General features: G+C 35.3%; 1 protein-coding gene across 2 annotated transcripts; it reads left to right on the forward strand.

Annotated features, from left to right (window-relative positions):
- Nucleotides 1–6638: 6638 nt before the first annotated feature.
- Nucleotides 6639–9498, forward strand: LOC114312420 (uncharacterized). 2 transcript variants are annotated; one of them, XM_082881819.1, is made up of 3 exons: nt 6639–7696; nt 7769–7947; nt 9197–9498. In XM_082881819.1, exons 1-2 carry the CDS (start codon nt 7490–7492, stop codon nt 7919–7921), a joined length of 360 nt encoding a protein of 119 aa, XP_082737945.1. In that variant the 5' UTR covers nt 6639–7489; the 3' UTR covers nt 7922–7947; nt 9197–9498. The 2 variants fall into 2 exon arrangements, with proteins under 2 accessions (XP_082737945.1, XP_028114444.1); XM_028258643.2 differs by lacking the exon at nt 9197–9498 and having other exon boundaries at nt 7769–9145.
- Nucleotides 9499–24229: the final 14731 nt, after the last annotated feature.

The following is a 24229-nucleotide window of genomic DNA, read 5'->3' on the forward strand; positions in this document are numbered from 1 at the left end:
CAGCGAGGCAGAATTCTGTAATTTCCAGAATAGAGTTGAACTTCAAAACATGTGTTTTTCAAATCAAAAGCTTGCATGGCTTGGTCAAAACCTTGAAAACACTTAAAAACTCTTCCAAGAACATGAAAACAAAGCCAATTTGCAAAATTAAAGCTCAAAGCTTCATGAATTCAAACTTAATTGATCATGCATGTCACCTTTAACTTCAAATTCCTTTCCAAAGTTTACAAAACATGCAGCTTAGCTTCAAAACTTTGTGACTCATGCATGCATGTACAACTCATCTTCTAAATTCAACATGGAAGTCAAAATCATGCTGAAAAATGATGAAACTCAACAAAACTATGGATGCATGTATGAATTGACTTTGATTTCAACAATCTTAACTCAATTCTTGTATTCAATTACATAATCCTCTTGAATTCACATATTAAATGACTAAAGACATGAATTAGGGTTCAAAAGCTTACCTAAGGTCTTCAATTGAGCTTAATTTAGCAAATTCTTGAGTTCTCCTACACAATTCACCAATCTCTTTGTCAAATTCTCCAAGTTTAACCCTCTCTCTCTCTCTCTCTCTCCCTCCCTCCCTCTAGAGTTCTCTACAAAATTTTGAGTTCAAATGAGCTAATTCTCTTATCTTATACCCTGTATATACTTGTGATTAGCTTAGCCTAGCCTAATTAAGCAATCTTAAGATTAACTAATCCCAATTAATTCTAATTAATTTAATCTGAATCAAATTTTAATCAAACTTTTCATTAGTTTTTAAAAATTATGCTGATCTCAATAAACTAACCAATTTCGGTTTCTATCACCATTAAGGCCTTTAATTTCTAGATTAATACAGAATTTATAACATATATCCCTACAATCAACATATGTGAAGTCAAAAACCACATTAGATAATTAACATTCAAATTCACACCTAGCACATAAGCACATGTATAATTAAAGAATTAAAAGCATAATACTTGATGGGGTTGTCACAATCTTCCCCTTTTATCCCCTTTAAGAAGTTTGGTCCTCTAAACTTGTGTTACCTTGAGTCGGAAATAACTAGGGTACCTTTCCCTCATTTCATCTTTTTTTCCCCAAGCCTCTTACGTGCCATAGTGTTCCTTCCATTCTATTTTTACCATAGGAATTGATTTGTTTCTCAACTGCTTGACTTATCAATCAATAATTTGAATTGGATTTTCTTCATAGATCATATCATCATCAAGTTCTATCTGGTGATAATCTATAACATGGAATGGATCCATAAGATAACCACCAAGCATTGACACATGAAACACATTGTGCATCTGTTCCATTCCTAGCGGTAAAGCAATTTGGTATGCAATCGGACCAAGCCTTTCCAGAATCTAAAACGAGCCAACTTATTGAGGAGATAATTTGTCTTTCTGGCCAAAGCTCAATTAACCTTTCATCGGAAGCACACGAGTGAACACGTGATCACTAGCTTCATACTCAAGAGCCCTTCTTCTATGATCTGCATAACTCTTTTCTCGGCTTTGTGCTGTTTTGAGCCTTTGCTGAATGTCTTTAATATTTTCGATGGTTGCTTGCACAATCTCGAGTCCAAGCAAGACCCTATCCCCAACTTCAGTCCAATACATCGAAGATCTATATTTCCTTCTGTACAAGGCTTTATATGGTGCCATGCCAATGCTAGAGTAAAAACTATTATTGTATGCAAATTCCGCCAGTGGCAAATAAGTTTCCTAACTCCCTTGAAAGTCTAGAGCACACATTCGGAGCATATCCTCTAAAGGCTGAATAGTTCTTTCCGATTGCCCATCAGTTTGAGGATGGAATGCGTACTAAACCTCAATTTTGTTCCCATTACTCTTTGAAGGCTTTTCTAGAATTTAGACACAAATTTTGGATCTCTATCTGAAATAATAGATACTAGTACTCCATGTAAATGAACAATTTCATCAATGTAAATTGTGGCCAATCTATAAGCATCATAGCTAGTCCTCACAAGTAGGGAATGTGTAGATTTAGTTAATCTATCTTCAATAACCCAGATAGAGTTCATACCTCGAGGTGTCCGAGGTAGACCAACGATGAAGTTCATGGTTATGTGCTCCTATTTCCATTTCAGAATAAGGAGAAGTTGAAGTAATCCCGCCAGCTTTTGATGTTCGGCTTTGACTTGCTGACATTGAAGGCACTTAGACACATATTTTGAAATTTACTTTTTCATGCTAGGCCACCAATAACTTTGCTTCAAATCCCGATACATTTTGTTGTTGCCCAAATGTATTGCAAATTTGGATTTGTGAGCTTCTTCCAAAATACTCTTCTTGAAATCTCAACATTTCATTTTCAGTACTGAACCTTGGTTTCAGATTTGATTCAAACTCATCAAACACCTTCTCAAGGAATTCATCCTCTCTTTGCCTTTGTTTTATCTCGTCAATGATTGCTGATTGAACTGAAATAGCTGCTATCAACCTGCCTTGATCATGTATCACTACTTCAATCTTGAATCTTTCTAAGTCTTTCAGTATCTTTTTCTGTTTAGTCAGCAAATATGCCAAGTTTCCCGTTGACTTTCTACTCAAAGCATCAACTATGGTGTTAGTTTTACCCAGATGATATTGAATTTGGAGGTCATAATATTTAATCAACTTGAGCCATTTTCTTTGTCGCATATTTAGCCTATTTTGAGTGAAGAAGTACTTCAAACTCTTGTAATCAGTATAGATTTCACATTTTGCTCCATACAGATAGTGGTGCGAAATCTTTAAAGTGAACACAATTGTAGCCAATTCTAAGTCATGAGTCAGATAGTTCTTTTCATGAGGTTTCAGTTGTCGAGATGCATAGAGGCTATCACTAGGGTTGCAAACGAATCGAGCTATTCATGAATAGCTTGAGCTTGGCTCATTTAAAGCTTGTTTGAGCTTGACTCGTTTACTAAATGAACGAGCTAGAGCTTGATTTTCAGGCTCGTTTATTAATCGAGTCAAGCTCGAGTAGCCCTAAACGCAGTTCATTAAGGCTCGTGAACATAAAAATAAATAAATAAATAAATATTTATGTTTAATAATATATTAAATAAATTTTCAATAATCTATTTTATTTTTATTTATGTTTGGTGTTTGTGTAAATTTACATATTAGATTGATGAAATTTATTATTATTATAAGTATTATTATATATTTTACTAATAATTTTGTATTTTTTTTTATCTTAATAAGTAAATTTATTTTTTTTTTTGCAAGCTTGAGCTCGAGCCGAGCTCGAATTCAATAAATATTTGACGAGTCGAGCTCGAGCTTGAGCTCGATTTTTGAAGGTCAAATAGAGCTCGGCTCAAGCTCAAGCTTGACTATTTCTTCATAAACAAGCTTGAACATTCAAAAGCTCAGTTCGGTTCAGCTCGTTTGCAGCCCTAGCCATCACTTTACCATTCTGCATCAAAACACTACGCAGACCCTTGTAAGAAGCATCACTATAAATCACAAAATTTTTTGTACCTGAGGGCAGTGTCAAAATTGGGGTTATGGTTAGTCTTTTCTTCCATTCTTGGAAGGCGGATCCTATCTCATTGGTCCATTCAAATGGTTATCCCTTTCGAGTAAGTTGGGTAAGTAGCACAACTATCTTTGAAAAGTTTTTCACAAATCTTCTATAATACCTAGCTAATCCCATGAAGTTTCGAACTTCCATCACATTTGTCAGTGTAGACCAATTCACAATCGCCTCAATATTTTGCAAGTCTACGGAAATTCCGTCCCCGTTGATTACATACCCTAGAAATACAACTTCATCTAACTAGAATTCACATTTCTTTAGTTTTGCATATAATTTCTTCTCCCTAAGTATTTGCAAAACTGTTATCAAATGTTGTTCGTGTTCTTCTCTAATTCTCGAATAAATTAAGATATCATCAATAAAAACAACTACAAATTCATCAAGGTATGATTTAAAAATTCGATTCATGAGGTCCATAAATGATGCAGGTGCATTTGTAACCCCAAATGGCATAACTAGAAATTCGTAATGTCTATATCTTATTCGAAATTTAGTTTTCTTAACATCTTTGACTTTCACTTTCAGTTGATGGTACCTGGATCTCAAATCAATCTTTGAAAATGCTTGTGAACCATGCAACTGATCAAACAAGTCATCAATACAACGTAGAGGCTATCTGTTCTTGATTGTTACCTTATTCAATTCCTGGTAATCAATGCATACGCGTAAGGTTCTATCTTTCTTCTTTACAAATAAAATTGGCACACCCTAAGGCGAAGTACTTGGTCGGATAAAATCTTTGTCAAGCAAATCTTGTAACTGTTCTTTCAGTTATTTTATTCAACAGTTGGCATTCTATATGGTATAAATTTAATTTCTCTGTAAACTAAGTCTGTCACGCCCCAAAATTTGGACAATTAAATATTAAATTAGGACTAAATCCCAATCAATATTACATCAAAAACTAAACATTCATGTCTCTAAAGGGCTTAAGTAAATTTCCATCCTCAAAAGATTACAAGGGATAAAAAAAACAAAAAAAAAACTAACAAAACGTCAACCAAACCATCCACCATAATTTCATAACTAATCAATACCTCCAACATTAAAGTAACAATAAATAGTCAAAATAACTTAAATAATGTAAGGTTACAAATCATGCCAAATTATCAAAATACTAAGGTCATAAAAAAAATAACAAATGCATAAACTAATATCAACCCTAAGCTCAAGAAAATAAAAGAAGTCCAAACAACATGTCCAATAACTGTAGTTATTTCTCTTCATCATCGTAGTCCAAACTAATCATGCAAAAGAAGCTCGGTTGCGCTCAAATAGAACGCACCCGAGATGCCAAGAGACAAAACGGCAAGTATACTGATATGAGTACAAATATTTGACACCCACGTGTCCACCAGACACAAACAAAAAATACATTTAATTCTTATTACGGGATAAGACAAGTAGTTCCATTTGCATCGAGACAAATGGGCAGTTTCCCGAGATACGGTGACATTTAGTTTCTTACCTGTATACAACGAAATATAAATTAAGTATAAAATAAAAAAAATAAAAATAAAAATATGGTAGGTCAGTCCTGCATAAAAAGTTAGTAAGACCCACGATTCTGTAAAAAATAAAGTTAGTATAATTAATCATACATAACTTGCTGAAAAAGTATAAAAATGCACTGTTTCATGCTTAAATAATTCGAATTAATCAAAACTTAAAGAACAAAAATTATAAAAAATCAAATTTCGTAAAGACAACGCGAACGAATTTAGTAGAAACTAAACAGGTTGAGAGAAAAATTTGATAGAAGAACCTAAAGGGAATTCAACCAAAAAATCTGAAGCTGAAAACGAAAAGAAACTGTCCTAAGATGATTTTTTTCAAAAAAGTTCAAAACACGAAAAGTGTTTAAAATAATGTTTTACTTTGGTTTTCGCGAAATTAATGAAAATGAGCTCGTTTCATAGGTTAAAACAGCCTCTAAAATCTGCAATACTAAAATAAATAAAAACTATTGTAACAAAGATCATCCAATTACAAGTTCTAATCGATCTTTCTAGTAAAAATTTAAAACACAAAAGTTGTCTAAAATTACGTATACATGCCTCTACCCAAATTTCGTAATTTATTGAGGTTGTTTACTATTTTTCAACATGTACAAATCAATACAATTCACACTATACCAATAAACTCATAATTAAATTCTTTGTACCTTAACTCCACCACTTCGGCCTCCACTTCCGGCCTACATATATCTCCCATGTGCCTCCCGTATACCTAACACCGCTCCAAAGCGAAACTTGCACGGGGATATCGTCCCGAGTTTGACCCACACTCCCTGGATGGTTAGCATATACGTACGCGCATAAATCAAAGTACTCGTCTACTTATGAGAACGAGACAACAATATATATATATACACAATCTCTCATCTACTTATGAGAACAAACATAATAATGCCAAGCCTAAGGCATTCAAATAAATCTCATAATCCTCACTTTTTTTCTTATACACTCTTTCTCACCATCACTCAAATAAAACAACAATCTATGGAGTGATGGTGGAGTATAAAGAATTTATTTATAGGTTCCTAATTTATTTTAATTTCATATATTCATGAGTGTGATTACAACCACAAAATAAATATATACAAAAACCCTAAACCTTGCATACACAACTAACTAAAGTAATTAAAATTAAACCATCATCTTCACACAAATACCATATCAAACCAACATCAAATATATATAAATAAATAAATAAAAACAACGAAATAAACATAAATCAAGGGAAGTGGGTTTTGTACTCACAATAATTTTTTGAAGATCAAATAAATATTTGGAAGATTAATGAAGCCACCAAAATAAAACCCTAATCCTTTTCTTCCTTTTTCTCCGCCTCTCCCATGCCTCTCTCTTCACGCCACACACAACACTCTATGTTTTGATTTCTGTCTCTCCCAAATGCTGCTTTTACTCTTTTCTTTTCTTTGTTTTAGTAAGCAGCTTATAACCTAATTGACCCTCATGATATAACACCCTTTTGTTTGTTTGTTTGTTTTTATTTTATATATAATATTATATTATATAAATACAATATATATAAAGATACTATATATGATCAACACATATATATACATATATATCTATATAATAAAGCAGAACGGATTTTGAAAATATGTTAGACACAATTGTCCTACTAGGACATTTCAAGGGTCATGATTTATTTGTATATTCACATGGATGGCTCAGATAAACCCCTTAATTTTATATCAATCCTAAATATACATCTTCCCGCCCAAACATTAAGCCTCCTCCCTACCCACGTCTCCCCCCAACTTCTCTGCTCTCCAACCAAATCACGTCTCTCCTCCATCCCTCTATCTTCCCGCACGTCTCCCCCACCCTTCTATCTTTATCTCCCTTCTATCTTTTATCTCTCTGATCTCCAGCCAAATCACATCTCCCCTCCATCCCTCTTTATCTCTCTCTCTCTCTCTCCCTGTTCTTCTTCTTCCCGAAACTGCTCTCCTTCAACCACAGAACACCTTGGATCCTCTGTTTCTCAACCGCTCAGGTATGTGTATAATTCTTCCCGAAACTGCTTTACTTCACTTTACTTTGAATTGATCTCCTTCAACCACAGATTTGGTTCGTCTAGCTGTGCTTCAACCGCTCAGGTATGGCAATCTCTATCACAACTGTTCTTCTCACCCTTTAGAATCAGAATAAGGTTGTAAACTGAACTCAACAATTTCTATTATTTTAATATGATACGTGCCTTCAGTGAATTTTGAATTGAGACTAAGTATCAAAATTCAGTGAATTTCCCGAATCAGTGAATCAAAATTCAGTGAATAAATTCTGTCCTTCAACCACAGATTCGGGAATACTACCTTGCGATCAGAAAATTCAGTTATTCACAATTTTAATATGATGTGTATGATTAACTGTATTTTGAATTGAGACTAAGTAAATCATAACCCATGGTATTGAGAATAACAGATTCAATTTCGATTTCAGTATTGCTAGACGATTCGAAATGGAGGTTTCTCTGGGCTGATTCGTATGGATTTGGAGGTCTGAATCTGGGTTTACAGAGTGGGTTCAATGTGGAAGAGCTCTCTTCAATCCCAAACTTAAGGTCTTATAATTATTACTCTGATGATCAACACTGTGGTCTCTGCCACAAGGTAATGTTTCAAAATCGAAACCCATTTTTTTTTTTATATTTTTTTTCCTAATCTTTTTGGGATTTGTTGCAGAAGAAGCGCGTTAATGGAGAAAACTTTGGGTTATCTCCTCCAATCAATGGCTGTGATTTTCTAGGATTGAATCTACGAAACAAGCGAATTGTCGACGGAGAGAATCAGGATCTCAGCATGGGAGCTCTGGGTTATGGGCAGTGGCAATGTTGATCAGGTGAAGAAGGAGCCTTAAGCAGGTGCAAGAGACTCAATAGATAGTGCTTTTTTTTATCTATCAAGTTTAATTACTGAAAGTTGTGTAATGTGTTTGTCATGGAGAATTGTGATGGAGAAAAAATATGATTTGAAAACTAAAATTTTATAGAGAAAAAAGCCCACTAAAATGATGATGTAAAAACTTGATTTTATACAAAATTTTCATATTGATATTTTTGACAAGAATGATATGATATTATGATAATAGCGTTTTTAAAACTACACAGCATAATGATTTTGTTTTTGTTTTAAAGCAATAGAATCAATTTTTCAATATAAAATGATGTGAATTTTTTGCACCTTAAAACTACAATGATCATGGTTTTGTCCTAAAATGAAAGCTCCATACAAAAAACAAATTGTTTTGTATGAAAATTCTATTTATATAGTATTATCTTTGGAAATAATAAGAAATTTTGATTGGTTTTTTAATTTAAAATGGATGAATACAAATTTAACACCATATCATTTTGTATAATTTTTGTGTTTTTAATTTATACATCATTACTTTAAAAAAACACATGCATAAAAATTGATTACAAAATTAATCAAGGTCCTATGACATATCTTTAAGATCACTCTGGTATTTTCTGATTATCTCTATCGGTATTTTCTGATTTCAATGAGTGGGGGATTGATGGACAAGGTGTGGGTTTTTTTTACAAATTTCAATTATATACGTACATATATGTATCTCTGTGTATATTGACTTATTTATGTTCTGGATCTTATTTTCTGTCTCAGGCTTGCTTTGTTGTGGCAAGAGTTGTAGAAAATTTGAAAACATTGATTTGAGTTGCTGGATCTACTTGATTTTTGTTGTTGTTGTATAATAGTATACAATCTACTGGAACAACAATAGATCATGCATTTTCCCAAAACATAGTATAATAGTATATCAAATGTGTGTGTATGAAGTGTTACTGCTGAAGTTTTGCATTTGCACATGGAGGCAGTCGTTTGCATTTCTAAATTTTATTCACTAAATTTTTTATTCAATTCCGGATTAATTTTTTATTCACTAAATTTTAATGGGTTCCTTATTTTAATAGTCTGATATACACACATATAGAAATACTAAGAAACTTGAACTTATCTTATGAAAGAGTAGATCTGGAGCACACGAAGCAGAAAATTGGAGAGGAAAAAAAAAATGATTTTCAATTTGAAGAGCTTTGAGTTTATAAAAATTGAAAGAAAATCTACTAATGTTGAAATGTTCATTCGTAGGGCAAATGTATCTCATAGATGAAAGAGAATGAGTGGTGGAAGATGGAGGAGAGAGAATGAGTGGGGAATTGATGGACAAGGTGTGGGTTCTGTGTTTTTAACCATTAAATTGTTTTTTTATTTTTTTTTATTTTTATGTAGCTTATGGATTTGGATTTAATTTTTTAAAAAGTTTTAGGTTTGAAATAATAGTTGATCTTTATAAAATGGGTTTTGATTTTAGAAATATATTTTTATTTTTAGTTTGATTTATGAAATGGATTAATTTAAATACTATGGCACAAATTCATGATGGTGTAACTGAGAAAGAGAGCCGTTACACACAGAGAGAGAGAGTATTTTAAATACTATACTTTTTTAGATGTTGAAATTCTATAAAAAGTTTAATAAAAATTTCAAATACAAATTAATATTTTAATTTAAACTTTTAGTAATGAATTTTATAAATTATATTTTAACTTAAACGAACTGCCATTCTACGATATTTTGAACTGATTTATTATAATTGATTTCTATAATAGTGAAATTGTTATCATTTTGAATTGATTTTTTTGTAAAGGATGTGATACCAATATTAATAATTTATATTAATTGATTTTTGTAAAATATGTGTACCAATATTATTTATACCGTGCCTTCAGGTACGGGCATACGCTAGTATATATATATAACACCTTTTATATACATATATAAAATATATATAAATATTCAGATTAATTATATATAATTAAATATCACATTAAATTAATTAAATACCACATTAAATTCTCATGCAACCATACAATTAACAAAGCTAATAATAATAATAATAATAATAATAATAATAATAATAATAATAATAATAATAATAATAATAATAATAAAGGCTTACGAAAAATCAAGGTCGCTACAAAGTCCCCTGGCAATTCCTCTAGGAAAACATCTAGAAATTCTCTGACAATATGGATATCATCTAACACAATGTTCATGTATTGATCAGTCAAAATACTACACAGATAACCCTGACATCCATTCTTAAGTAATTTTCATGCTTTCATTGCTAAAATTAAGTAAGGTGGATGTACTACACCATTGCCCACAAATACAAATTCATCATGTCCTGAAGGTCTAAACAAAACCCGTTTCGTTACACAATCAATGGTAGCACAATATTTAGACAACCAACCAATCTCCAAAATCACATCAAAATGCCCAATATCAAGTGGCAACAAATCTACACATAAGGTAGCATCTCCAATACGTATTTAACAAGCATAATACAGATATGAACACAGTACAGATTCCTTAGATGGAGCAGATACATACAACAGATATGGCAATGATTCCATGGGTCTATTCAGTCTAGATGTTAATACAGTAGATAAAAAGTAATGTGTTAAACCAAAATCAATTAGCACATAAGTATCTTGGTTGCAAATAGAAATGGTACCTGAGACGAGTGCAAAACTCTCCATTACCTCAGTGTGTCTTTCATCACAGTGGGCCTTGCAACATTTCCTGGCATTGGGATGGACTTAGTTGAACTAACAGTTGGTCTACCATTTCTATGTTCAGTTTGGGGACAATCTTTGACCATATGCCCAGTGTTGCCATCTATAGCACGCCGTAGAAGTACAGTAACAAACTCCTCGGTGTTTACATTTCAAGTTGGTGTAGAATCTCTTGTTGAATTAGAGGCACTAGATATTCCTCGATTTTGCTTCTTTGAAGATGATGATCCTTTATTCGAATAAGAACCATGCCTCTTTCCTCTCCATTCAAATGGTCGATTATGGGATGCCAAATTTGTCTTAGACATTAAAGCTCTATCTAAAACATCCACGTACTTTGGTAATTTCTGAACGTTTACTTTCTCTAAAATTGCATTCTGAAGTCCGCCCTCAAACTTTCTTGCCTTTTTATAATTGGTATCGACCATGTGCAGTGCAAACCTGTCCAACTTTGTGAACTTTGCTTCATATTTAGCTACTGGCATGTTACCTCACTTGAGTCCCTCAAACTTGGACACTTTTCGATAACGGACACACTACAGAAAATGTTTCTCATAGAAAATTTCAAGAAATCGTGCCCAATTAATCCCCTTATTATCTTCTCAAATTAGCATCCACTATCTTCTTGCCTCGTTCTCTAGATTGAATGCGGCCAACTTGAACCCTTTTTGTCTTGGCACATGGAAATACCTTAAATAATTTCTCAATTCCAAGGACCTAAGCTTCAGCTTTTAATGGGTTTAATCCCCTATGGAACAACGGTGGTTTCATCTTTTTAAATTCTTTAATAAGGGCAAATATACAGCCATCAGTCTGACAATCTTGCACAGACGGTACTGGCATTGGCGGAGGTGGTGGTGGTTATTGCTATTGTTGTCTTAATGCTTCAGACATATCATGGATCGTTCTTTCCATTTTATCTAGTTGGGCAATAGTTGACTCTTCTATTTCACCAGCCCTCGTTCTCACCATTATCTCTATAAACTTGAATTATAATAATCACAGAAATTGCACATATATACATATAGGCACAACAGTTCATATTCCATATATTCACATGTTCTCAATGCACATAACAGATACTTATAAGATGAATGCACTTTAAGTCTTTTCTAGACACCTTATTGCTCATTTGGATAAGTGTGTGAGCTATTAAATCGTGCTCTAATACCACTCTGTCATGACCCAAATACACCCCTAGAGGTTGGGATCAAAATTGACCAGTAATCATGAGATTACCTACGGCCTCAGACATAAGTGTAGACACCCCATTTTTTACTGACCTTAAGACTCAGACGTCACCGATTGAGCGCTTGGTGATGTTGCATATCGTGCTCGTTCAGAGGTTTCGGAGTCTTGGCCGCGAGCTTTGCCTTCGGACTTCCGGACTCTTTCATGCTTTGCCTCGGTTTGCGAACCAGGATTTGTTTTCTCTGTTTCTTTACCGAAGGGAGGGAGAGGTCTCGTAGATCATCTCTCAGTGGCTGTAGGCTACGTTTTGTGGTCGTAGGCCATTTTGCCCGTTTGGAGTCCGGTTTCCGATTTTTCGAAGCCGTTGGCCGTGTGCCTCGGTTCGGGACCGCTTAACCATCTCCGTTTGCTCCGGTTTCTGGCGTGCATCCTATTTTCTCCCTTTTGAGGGACACTGTGGTCCGAGAGACCAACTTCGTGGTCGAACACCACTTCCGGTGCCCAACGGTCAGTTTTCGGGGCCCCGGACTGCGCATTTCGGCCCCCGAACCTTCGTTTTGCATCGGTTTGGGCTCATTTTTGGTGGAGACCTTATTTTCACTGTTAGAAATCTTGTAGGAGGGTGGGAGGCCAGCAATTTTTCTGAAAAGCCAACTTCTTTTTGGTCAAAAGTGGTTCAGTATGAATCCGGGAAGGAGAAAAATCTGCGCGGCTTCACCGAAACGGGCGTAACTCTTTTCACAAGAGGAATTAAGATATGAGGCCACCACCATTGGAAAGCTTACTTCCGGGGCTTCATTTTGCACTCAAGAATCTCCCATGTCCAAGTCCGGGGGAGAGAGATGTGGTTGGTTGAAGTCCACTTGGACCAAATCTGCGCGGCTTCACGGAAAAGGGCATAACTTTTTCTACATGAGGAATTTTAATGCAAGGTTTGCGCCATTGGAAAGCTAACTTCTGGGGCTTCATCCTAGGGGGTGGCCGGCCACTTTTTTCCCTTTGACCTAGCCGCCCGGCCACTTTTTCTGGCCGGCCGGCCACTTACCTGGTGGATGACTTTTTTTTCCCCTTTTAAACTGGCCGGCCATTTTTGCCCCTGTGAGTGCATTCCAACCATGTATTTGTTTTTACACTTCATCCATGTCTGAGGGTTTTGGCATTTTTTGGAGGGAAACTTGATCCATTTTCCCCCCACTTTTCCCCCCCTTTTTTCCCCCATTCTTGCCTATTTAACAGAGGCTCCAACTGCTGGTTTAGGGTTGAAAATTTTCCCTAAGAGCCTCTTGCATTATATCCCTCCATCTCTCTCATTTCCTTCAAAAAACCTTCAAACCCTACACCATTTTACACTACACCACCAAGCCTCACACCACCACTTCCATTTCCAGCAGCTTGGAGGTCTTTTCAGAGGCTAGGAGGCAGCAAATTTGGTCCAAGAAGTTGCTAAAGGTTGGTCTACAAGGGTGAGTACCATTTCCCCCTTTTTTGAGCTTATTTTTTGCAACATTTCTTAGCCATACATTCTTGCTATTTTGAGCTCCGGACATAACTGAAAGTAGTGTTATTTTGAGCTCTATTTCATGTTTCATTAAGGGACTTTTGTCATTTGAGGTCCATATCTTGCACTTGCTTCAATATCCTCCTTGAATGCCATTTTCTTGCATGATATTTTTAGCCTATGTGTGTTCTGTTTTGGAGCATGATGTAATCTGTAAGTAGGCTTATTTTGAGCCCCTCTTCAACATTGAAGAAGGGCTCATCACTGTTTGGGACATCCATGTACCACTTGTCTTTATATCCATCTTTGGTCCCCATTTTTGCATGACTTGGCAGCCTATTATGCTTCCATTTTTGGACGATTTTCAGATCTAGAAAAGGTCTTATTTTGGCCATCTCTTCATGTTTAATTGAGGGTCCTTCACTGTTTGAGGCACCCTTCCTATACTTTGTGTTGTATCTCTCTTTTAATCCCCATTTTTGCATGATTTATTAGCCTATTTTGCTTCTGTTTTTGGTCATTTTACAGAGCTAGAAAAGGTCTTATTTTGGCCCATTCTTCATGTTTTATTAAGGGCCTTTCATGATTTGAGGCATCTTTTATACACTTCATGTTATATCTCTCTTTTGGACCTCATTTTGCATAGCATTTTTGACATATTTGCATACTGTTTTGGGTCCGACCCTCAACTGTAAAATGCCTTATTTGTGGTCCCTCATCAGTATTGTAGAAGAGTCTTTTTCTGTTTGGGCTTTGCATCTACCACTTCCTTCTTTGGCCATCTTTTGGCTCATTTCTTGCATGAAAGCTTAGCCATACCTATGTTTGTTTTTGGGCTATTTTCAGAACTGTAAAAGATTATGTTTTGGGCCCCTCTTCAACTTTGTTGAAGGGCCCTAATCTGTTTGAGGACAGCAGCTGTGAGTTGCTTCTTAATCTCATGTTTAGGGCCATTTCTTGCATGCTAGTTTTGCCCTGTTTTTGTTTGCTGTTTGGCCATGCTTTGAACTGTAAAAGTGCTTATTTTGGGGCTGCCTTGCTTCTGTCTATTCATTGCATGTCCATATTGTGCATGTTTGGTATAGCTATAGGCCATTTCGGGTGCCAAAATTCATGTTTCGGGACTATTCCATGCATCGGGTGTACTCTCGTCTTATTTCGGGGCTGTTTTCCCCCAAATTTCAGTGCTGAAATTCCATTAGCATGTTTGCATATCATTTTAGCCATATTGCATTGCATATGCCATTGCCTCGGTTTGCGTGCCCGTGTACACGCGTTTCGAGGCACTTCATTTTCATCCATCGACCTCTTGTGTGAGTGTGGCTGAGGCTCTCTCATGTTAGTATAAGTCCATGTTGCATTCTATATGCCATTTCAGCCATATTGCATTGCGTATGCCATTGCCTCGGTTTGCGTGCCCGTATGTACGCGTTTCGAGGCACTTCACTTTCATCTATCGGCCTCTTGTGTGAGTGTGGCTGAGGCTCTCTCATGTTAGTATAAGTCCATGTTGCATTCTATATGCCATTTTAGCCATATTGCATTGCGTATGCCATTGTCTCGGTTTGCGTGCCCGTGTGCACGCGTTTTGAGGCACTTCATTTTCATCCATCGGCCTCTTGTGTGAGTGTGACTGAGGCTCTCTCATGTTAGTATAAGTCCATGTTGCATTCTATATGCCATTTTAGCCATATTGCATTGCGTATGCCATTGCCTCGGTTTGCGTGCCCGTGTGTACGCGTTTCGAGGCACTTCACTTTCATCCATCGGCCTCTTGCATGAGTGTGGCTGAGGCTCTCTCATGTTAGTATAAGTCCATGTTGCATTCTATATGCCATTTTAGCCATATTGCATTGCATATGCCATTGCCTCGGTTTGCGTGCCCGTGTGCATGCGTATAGAGGCACTTCATTTTCATCCATCGGCCTCTTGTGTGAGTGTGGCTGAGGCTCTCTCATGTTAGTATAAGTCCATGTTGCATTCTATATGCCATTTCAGCCATATTGCACTGCGTATGCCATTGCCTCGGTTTGCGTGCCCGTGTGCACGCGTTTCGAGGCACTTCACTTTCATCCATCGGCCTCTTATGTGAGTGCAGCTGAGGCTCTCTCATGTTAGTATAAGTCCATGTTGCATTCTATATGCCATTTTAGCCATATTGCATTGCGTATGCCATTGCTTCGGTTTGCGTGCCCGTGTGCACGCATTTCGAGGCATCTCATTTTCACAGCATAGTGCATACTAGGTTGTACCTTAGATCGCATTCATGCGTTTCTTCGGTTTGCGTGCCCCTGTGCACGCATTTCGAGGCATCTCATTTTCACAGCATTGTGCAAGCTAGGCTGTATCTTAGTTGCATTCATACATGTCATGCATATTGCATTGTGTTCGGAATAGGAGTTAGCCCGGGCACGGGAAACGGGGTGCGTTTCGTACTCCGAGTAACGGAACGCGTCTCAATTCCCCAGTCACCGACACTCCGGATTATCCATGATGGAGTTAGGTTTTAGCTGTGTTTTCATGTGCATTCATCCTATATTGAATTGTGCATTTTGACTCCTTGGCCATCATGTCTCGGTATGCGTGATTGGTGGCACGAGGATCGAGGCATGCATATATCTGTGAAAATACATTGCTATGCCCCTTTCCTGCTCTCTGTTGCAGCAAAATGAAGAATCAACAACTTTTCGGAGCTCGGCACGCTTTCCAAGAATAACTGCTAAACAGAGGCCAATTGGGGCATCCCGGTGGATTTCCGCGCAAGACAGCCCGGACATGCATCATCCATCAGAAGCAAGGCAGTCCCTGGCTTGCATGCCAGTTTTATTTATTTTCTTAGTTAATTTGTTAATTAATTAGGAATTTGTACATTATTTGGACTGTATTATTTGGACTGCAATATTCTTTTATTCGGGACTGTATTATTTATTCGGACACTTTGCGCGAGGGCACAACTGTAATAAGTGTGCGTGAGTGTGATGTATGTCTTCCAACCCCACGTCTTTCTTCCTTTTTATTTACCCGCTTATGATGGTTAGATTAGGGCATATTTTAATTAGCATACAGTATGACAGCATGTTTGCATCATTCATCTGTTTTGCATGCACCGGGCTCGGCGCATCATACTAACTGCATTGTATTTCAATTTCAAAGTTGAATACGTGTTAGCTGTAGCCTTCCATATGCCATGTTTAGAGTAGCCGAGCCTGCTATAGTTGCATTTTTGCATGTGTTGCATTAGGCATTTCTGTATACTTAGGATTCATGCATGATTTCTAATGAGTTTCTGTTTTGGGTTGGAGTACTCGGTGAGTTTTATGCTTTAGCATCCTTGCATGCGTGTGAGTGACTGCCATGAATAGCATGCTTACCATGAGGCTAATTGCTTATATGATATAACTGCCTGAATGCCTGTGGGTGAAGGTTGGGTTGTTTGGATTGGGACAATTCATCAAATATTTGTTTTAAGCCCACTAGATAGTGGCAAAATCATCTTTTCTAAGCCCACCCGAGGGTGGCAAAATCTGCATTTTAAGCCTACTTGCGAGTAGCAAACCATCTTTCAAAAACAAACATGAAATGTTTTGTTCCAATTCATGCGACTCAATCTATACTTGTATGCTGTGCGCATCACATAGTAACCTAGGCTAATAACCGGAATAAGAACACACAATGTTTTCAAAAATAGATATCATGGTTAGTAGAGGCCGATCTTTGATCGGGCGAGCAGGGGTGCTCACGAAGTGACCTTCCCCAATCGTACCCAAGTTCCCGAGCCGAGGCAACTTTGGTGATGACGGACACGTGGCCTTTGGCATCGAGTCAAGGTTTCCTAAATTTCCCATTAAAAAACATTTAGGTGGCGACTCTGTATCTGGCAAAGCAGTCCATGTTTGGCACTTCTTTCAAAAAAATCTGTTTTTCTCAAAACGATTTGCCGGATTTGGATTCTTTGGTTCAGACTTAGAACCGTGACCCAAATCGAGTCCGAGCTGTAGCGAGGTCCCTCGCGGGCTGGTTACAATAAGTCAAATCATATTTAGTTATATGGGACCAGAAGCGGAAGCAGGAATGCAAAATTTTTCCAATGAGCTGTGTATACATGATATGTCAAAGACATCTTACCTATATTAATAATTCACACTCATTCATATCTAAGAAGTTTCACATGACTAAGATTATACATGTGTCATTAATATGTAAATACCAAACTTATATACAGATGCGGTCAAGCATGACCAACAAAAGAAAACAGAAAATCAAAAGACAAAAGCCTCGTATGTGAGGCATCCTTAGTTAACTCTACAAAAACTCGGTATTCCTTCACAAGTTCACTAGGGCTGGAACTGGACATCTTGCTGCTCATCTACATACATAAATATATATGGAGTGAGCGAAAGCCTAGTGAATAACATCAGAGTAAGGAGATTATATGAATGAGTTCTCACTCGAATAAAATCATTCTCATAATAATTTCGTATCATAGCGGAATGACCTTGGGTCCAATACATGATAGAATGACCTCGGGTCCAATATAAATAGAGATTCAAAATAGAAACAGATCTTACTTATCAGAATGACCTTGGGTCCAATTACAACTATATAATGACCATTGGGTAAATAGATAACAGATATTTAGACTTATCAGATAATCGAAACGACCTTCGGTTCATCTTGTCAAATATACAAAACAACCTTGGGTCCATTTCAGATATACAGAATAACCTTAGGTCCATTATACATATTCGTGCCACATCAATCACATTTACAGATCTCAAGTTGATCAGACAGATAAAAACTCGTTCACACTTGCAAATTTGTAAGTTCAGAAAATATACCACAATAGGATATACATAAAATGGAGTGACTAAGAAAATATATTTACTAAGATATTACTCATAGTGATTCGGTTGCTGACACGTCCTTGCGAATGGTCCTACACAATTTATAAACATACATACATTGAATCACATAGCTTAACCGAATTGTTCTTTAACTTATTTAATTCTCTTTGGCTTCTTTCTAAGAATGCTTAGAAGGGAACGAAGATGTATACGTGATTAGAGTATGTCTTTCCAAAATTTGCAGAAACAAATCACTTTGCACGAGCGTAACATTAGTTATTCGAGCGGACCACTTAGTCTGCAAAAGTACTGGATGGTCCGAATCTAGGCTCGATGTTTGCTCGAGCAAGGTGCAAAACAAAAAGACGGTAACTCGAGCAATGACTTGGTCGCTTGAGCTAACTACAATTCTTTGCAAAACTTCTGGATGCATGAAATGTATGCTTGAGCGATAGAATGTTCGCTCGAGCGGTGAGGCAGAATTCTGCAATTTCTATAACAAAGTTGAACTTCAAAACATGTGTTTTTCAAATCAAAAGTTTGCATGGCTTGGTCAAAACCTTGAAAACACTTAGAAACTCTTCTAATAACATGAATACAAAGCCAATTTGCAAAATCAAAGCTCAAAGCTTCATGAATTCAAACTAAATTGATCATGCATGTAACCTTTAACTTCAAATTCCTTTCCAAAGTTTACAAAACATGGAGATTAGCTTCAAAACTTTGTGATTCATGCATGCATGTACAATTCATCTTCTAAATTCAACATGGAAGTCAAAATCATGCTAAAAAATGATGTAACTCAACAAAACTATGTATACATGTATGAAGTGACTTTGATTTCAGCAATCTTAACTCAATTCTTGTATTCAATCACATAATCCTCTTGAATTCACATATTACTTGACTTTGCTCATAAATTAGGGTTCAAAAGCTTACCTAAGGTCTTCAATTGAGCTCAATTTAACAAATTCTTGAGTTCTTCTGCACAATTCACCAATCTCTTTGTCAAATTCTCCAAGTTTAACCCTCTCTTTCTTTCTCTCTCTCTCTAAATTGAAGCCTCTCTCTTTCTCTAGAGCTCTCTACAAAATTTTGGGTCCAAATGAGCTAATTCTTTCATCTTATACCCTATATATACTTGTGATTAGCTTAGCCTAATTAAGCAATCTTAAGATTAACTATTCCAATTAATTCTAATTAATTTAATCTTAATCAAACTTTTCATTAGGTTGTAAAAATTATGCCAATCTCAATAAACTAACCAATTTCGGTTTCTGTCGCTATTAAGACGTTCAATTTCTAGATTAATACAAAATTCATAACATATATCCCTACAATCAACATATATGAAGTCAAAAACTACATTAATGACATAATTAACATTCAAATTCACACCTAACACATATAAGCACATGCATAATTAAAGAATTAAAAGCATAATACGTGATGGGGTTGTCACACATTCACCGCTCGAGCGGTGAATGAACCTTCCTAGAATTTTAAGTTTGTAAAATTGCGCTCGAGCCACCTTTCAACCGCTTGAGCGATTAATTGACTTAGCCAGGTTTCAGGGCAGTCCGCTCGAGCGGTGAGCAGCAGAGCAGAGTTCTGCAGTTTACAACCTATTATGTTCCAAGCTATTCTAGGATTTCCAAACCCAATTTTCAAGCCTTCAAATCCCAAATCTTGATCTATAACGTTTTAATAATCATATATATGATCAAAGAATAATAAAAACTTAGTATTATACATGAATTTAAGGATTTAACATGCAACAGATAATTTAGTTCAAGTTTCTCAATCTTTTAAATTCTTTTCTTTTATTCAACAACTTCAGTCCTTCAAAACTAAGTTCTAAAGCTTCTAAATCATGAATAGAAGGTGTAGGTTCATAGAATAATACTTGTCTTACTCAAATCTTACATGAAACTAGTTCAAAACATGGTTTTCCGTTGATTTCCTCAAACTCTTTCCTACTTTCCAAATATTCTTATTTCAATCTTCCAAAACTTATTCTGGTTATGTTTTGATATGAGAATATGGAAGAGGGTTGAGTTGCTTACCTTGTAGTTATTTTCTTGGAATTTCCAAGATTGAATCTTTAGCTCTTTTGAATTTTTTTCCATTTTTTTCTCTCTTTTCTCTTTTCTCGCTCTTTTATTCTCCTTTCTCTTTTTTCCCCCTCTCTTGGTTGTTCCTGAATTCTCCAGCTGGTATTTTATTTATTTGGATAGAGACAAGGTTTCATATGGTGTAGATAGGGCAAAAGTGATAGATTCCCTTAATTGGTTAGTTTTCTTGTTTTAGCCCAGTTGACCAAGTTTAAAACTAAATAATCCAATCTTATTCTAAATATATCTATCCTAATTAATCCCAATTAGCAATTTGGCAAATAGCATGGAATATACAAGTTCATTAGACTAAAGCCTTCAAGTCCTCAATTAAGACATAGGGATATTCTATGATTCTCAAATGCCAATCTAAATCATCTCATGACTTCAAGCATGTAACAATCATATTTCTAAGTTTAGGTCTCTAAGCTAACTTCTCATTCTCCTATACTTCCATCAAGTTCTAGTTCAAGCAAATAAACACTTAACATGAGATTAACATGCATAAATGTCATGATATGCATATGCATGAAGTCTCGGGTGTCACATAATGACAACAAAGAAGGGTGGCCAGGAAGGAGGAAAAAAGGAAATTGAAGAAAAAAAGGCACAAGTTAAAGGGAAGATTGTAAATTTCACCCTAATTTTGTTATTAAATTTTAAGTCATCACCTCTATCACAATTTGTATATGTAACACCCCGAAAATTTAAAATCATAATAAATATCAACTCATGAAGAATCTTAACAATTTTTAATATGACAAAATGTTTCCAATGATCACCTTTGGAATCAAAAGGTGGTTTTAACATAATGTGCTCTCTTTCCCATTGAACTATAGTCAAAAGATTACAATCCCAGGTTCGCCATAAGTAAACTTACTCGAGAGTTAAAAGAACAAAAAATGCCTTAATGGCTTACAAACAACAAGGCAAGGGCCTTGGTACACCAAAATATAGACTCTCGATACCAAAACAAGTAAGCTTAGAGCTTTCACAAAATCCACATCTACGAGCCTTCGTGTTCCATACACAAAATCCACTTTTTGATCATTGGGGTGGAGGCACCTCACCAAGTCCTGAAATGTTGGATAGGGATGAGCTATATGCTTAGTAGAGATACATTTAACAAAATATCTTATTGTTTGAAATTTATATGGCCTTTGCCTTAACAATAAATTCCTATCAACGTGTTTGAATGAAGAGAAAATAAATGCACTGTTGTTCAAATTTAAACGTTTCTCAACATTGGGGTGGTAAATACACCACGAAATCCCTTGTAGGAGTCCCAATAATACATACATATATATATATATATATATATATATATTCATATCATAAAATGTTCCTATATTTGCCGGCTATTAATACGGTACGCCGATGGACACCCAAAATACAATTGTTTTTCCACTTTTACCGACTATTAATATGGCAACACCAGTGGACACTCAAAAACATTTTCCCACATTAGTCCGATGATAAACTTAAGTTAGGGCAATTGGGCACCTAGACTCCTTGTACGGGTACCAATACCATATACAATACGTTTCCAAAAATTCGACTCGACTACTTGGACTTATACACTATTTACCCCTTTTTGTCATTTCTAAATTCCATGAGATCATAGGATCATGAGACAAAAACCGTAATGCACATGATGCATAAATTTTAAATTCCCAATTTAATTGAAGTTTATTCAATTCATATGTAAGAGAGAGCACAACAACTATAAATAAGAGGATTTTGAAAATTTCCCATTCTACAAACTCCAACATGTCTCCAATTCAATACATATTTCTAAAACAGTCCAAAATTTCATGTCTCAACATATTAGTATCAATCATCCACCAAATTACAAGATTTAAGGACCAATTTAACAAAACATCATTCTTAAATCAATTTTAAAAACTAAGGTTTACAAAGATTTGGGGCTTTTCCCTCTATATACTTTAGGAAACAAATACTTAATATCAATCTCCACAATCAACAAGGAATTATTTATAACCTTTCAAAATGTAAGTAGAAGGCCCCTTTTAAGCATAAAAACTCACTCTATGTACAAAATCATCTCATGTAGCACCATAGTTAAGAAAACACCACATAATCATCTCAAATCAAAGATATATTAGGTTAAATGTAACCCTACCTTAAAAGTGAGAAAAAAAGGCAAGACCCAACAAGGAATTTGCACGAAAATGAAATCCAATCGGTACGTGGGTTTCACTTTTCACAAGGGATCTAGGCTTGAATCTTAGTGAGAAGAGAGATTTTTAGAGAGAGAAAGTTAGGGTTTTCGGAGCTTGGAAAAGGAGAAAGAAGGAGGAAAGAAAAAGTGAAAGAAAAGATCCAAAAGGAAACCTTTAACTTATTGATATCGTGTAGACCGCTCGAGTGGTGAATTCACATCCCCAACATTTTGCTTGCAAAACAAGATACTAGTTACCCTCTCTCCACTGCTCGAGCGGTCACTCAGGGATAGATTTTCACAATATACTCCATATTTTTGCCATTACTCCACTTCATCTAATTTTTCTACTATTTTCCTTGAAAAATAAAGTTCAATAATTTTTTTTTTCTTTTCATTTTCTTTCCATCAAACATATCTTAATTTTACATTATACAAAAAAGGTCCTTCAACCATACACATCCCTAAAAGGGGTGTCCAAGTAAGTTATGGCAAATTGTAGTATTCATATTACAAAGTGTCATAATAATTCTTAGTCATTATTAAAAAAAAGAGTATTACTGTTCAAAACAAAAAAATTAGACATAATTTTCAAGTCTAGCAATGTGACAATCAATTAGGATATTAAAGGTAACACAAAAAATTAGACATTCTCTCATATCTTTTCTAATCACCACCAACCAATCATACCATTTGTACATCATTGAGTCTATAAAATGGATTAAAAAAATGGGCTTATATATTATTTTCTTTAAAAAAATCACAATAAATCATAATTAAACACCAACAAAGCATAACCAGAGGCCTTTTTCAGTCATAACTAAAATAATAATTACAATAAGTCCTAACCAGCATTATGCCCTCGTTTGACATGGAAAATAGTTATAAAAAGATAAAATAGGTTAAAAATTCAATAAAATAAAATGTTATGTCTAAACCATAATCATTTCATTTTTTCTCCCACAAAAGTCAAAATAATCAAAATACCCAACCCAAATGAGGTTTTTAGCCGCAAGTTAAAGTAACAAAAAAGTTAAAAAGCCAAAAAATCAACCCACTTCTCAAACGAAACCAGACTCATAACTAATAATCATAACTAAATACTATTTAAGACATAATAAAGACATATTCTTCAAAGATAACCAAAATAACAACCATAAAAAATTATAATTAAGTCATAATCGACACCATGATGAATCATAACAAAAAAATTATAAAAATAAAGGAACTAGTTTGTCTCTAGTCCAAATTTGGATTTGAGAGGCCTGTTCGGGTTTGTGAAGTTTATTATAAGTCCAGTTTTGATGATCCGAACATTTCATTTTATTAGGCTCTGCGTATATCATTTATTAAAAAATTAAGTCGATTCGATATTCGTAACCCCTTTATTTTATAGAATTTGTTTACAAAAAAATTAACGGTTAATGTGTTTTAAGACATTCATTTTTTAGATACAAATATAATAAAATAAAAGAATTATGAATATTGGATCGATCTAATTTTTTTTTTATAAATAATATAAACACAAAACTTGATAAAACGAATAATTTAAATCATCAACTGAAACCCATAATAATTTTTGTGAATCCGAACAATTCTCTCTAGGCCAAATGAAGACAAGAGAAAAACCTCTCTCAAAATAAAAATCATAATTGAGATATGTAGTATGATTTTTTTTGAGATCCGTATTATATACCCCCCGGGGCAAAAAAAA

This window comes from Camellia sinensis, chromosome 8, assembly GCF_055761805.1.
Source record: "Camellia sinensis isolate YWXY chromosome 8, ASM5576180v1, whole genome shotgun sequence".
NCBI lineage: Eukaryota > Viridiplantae > Streptophyta > Magnoliopsida > Ericales > Theaceae > Camellia > Camellia sinensis.

Coding starts and splice junctions, on each gene's coding strand:
- LOC114312420 (XM_082881819.1), top strand. CDS start 7,490: ATGGTATTGAGAATAACAGATTCAATTTCGATTTCAGTATTGCTAGAC. Junction 7,697..7,768: donor ACTGTGGTCTCTGCCACAAG/GTAATGTTTCAA, acceptor GATTTGTTGCAG/AAGAAGCGCGTTAATGGAGA.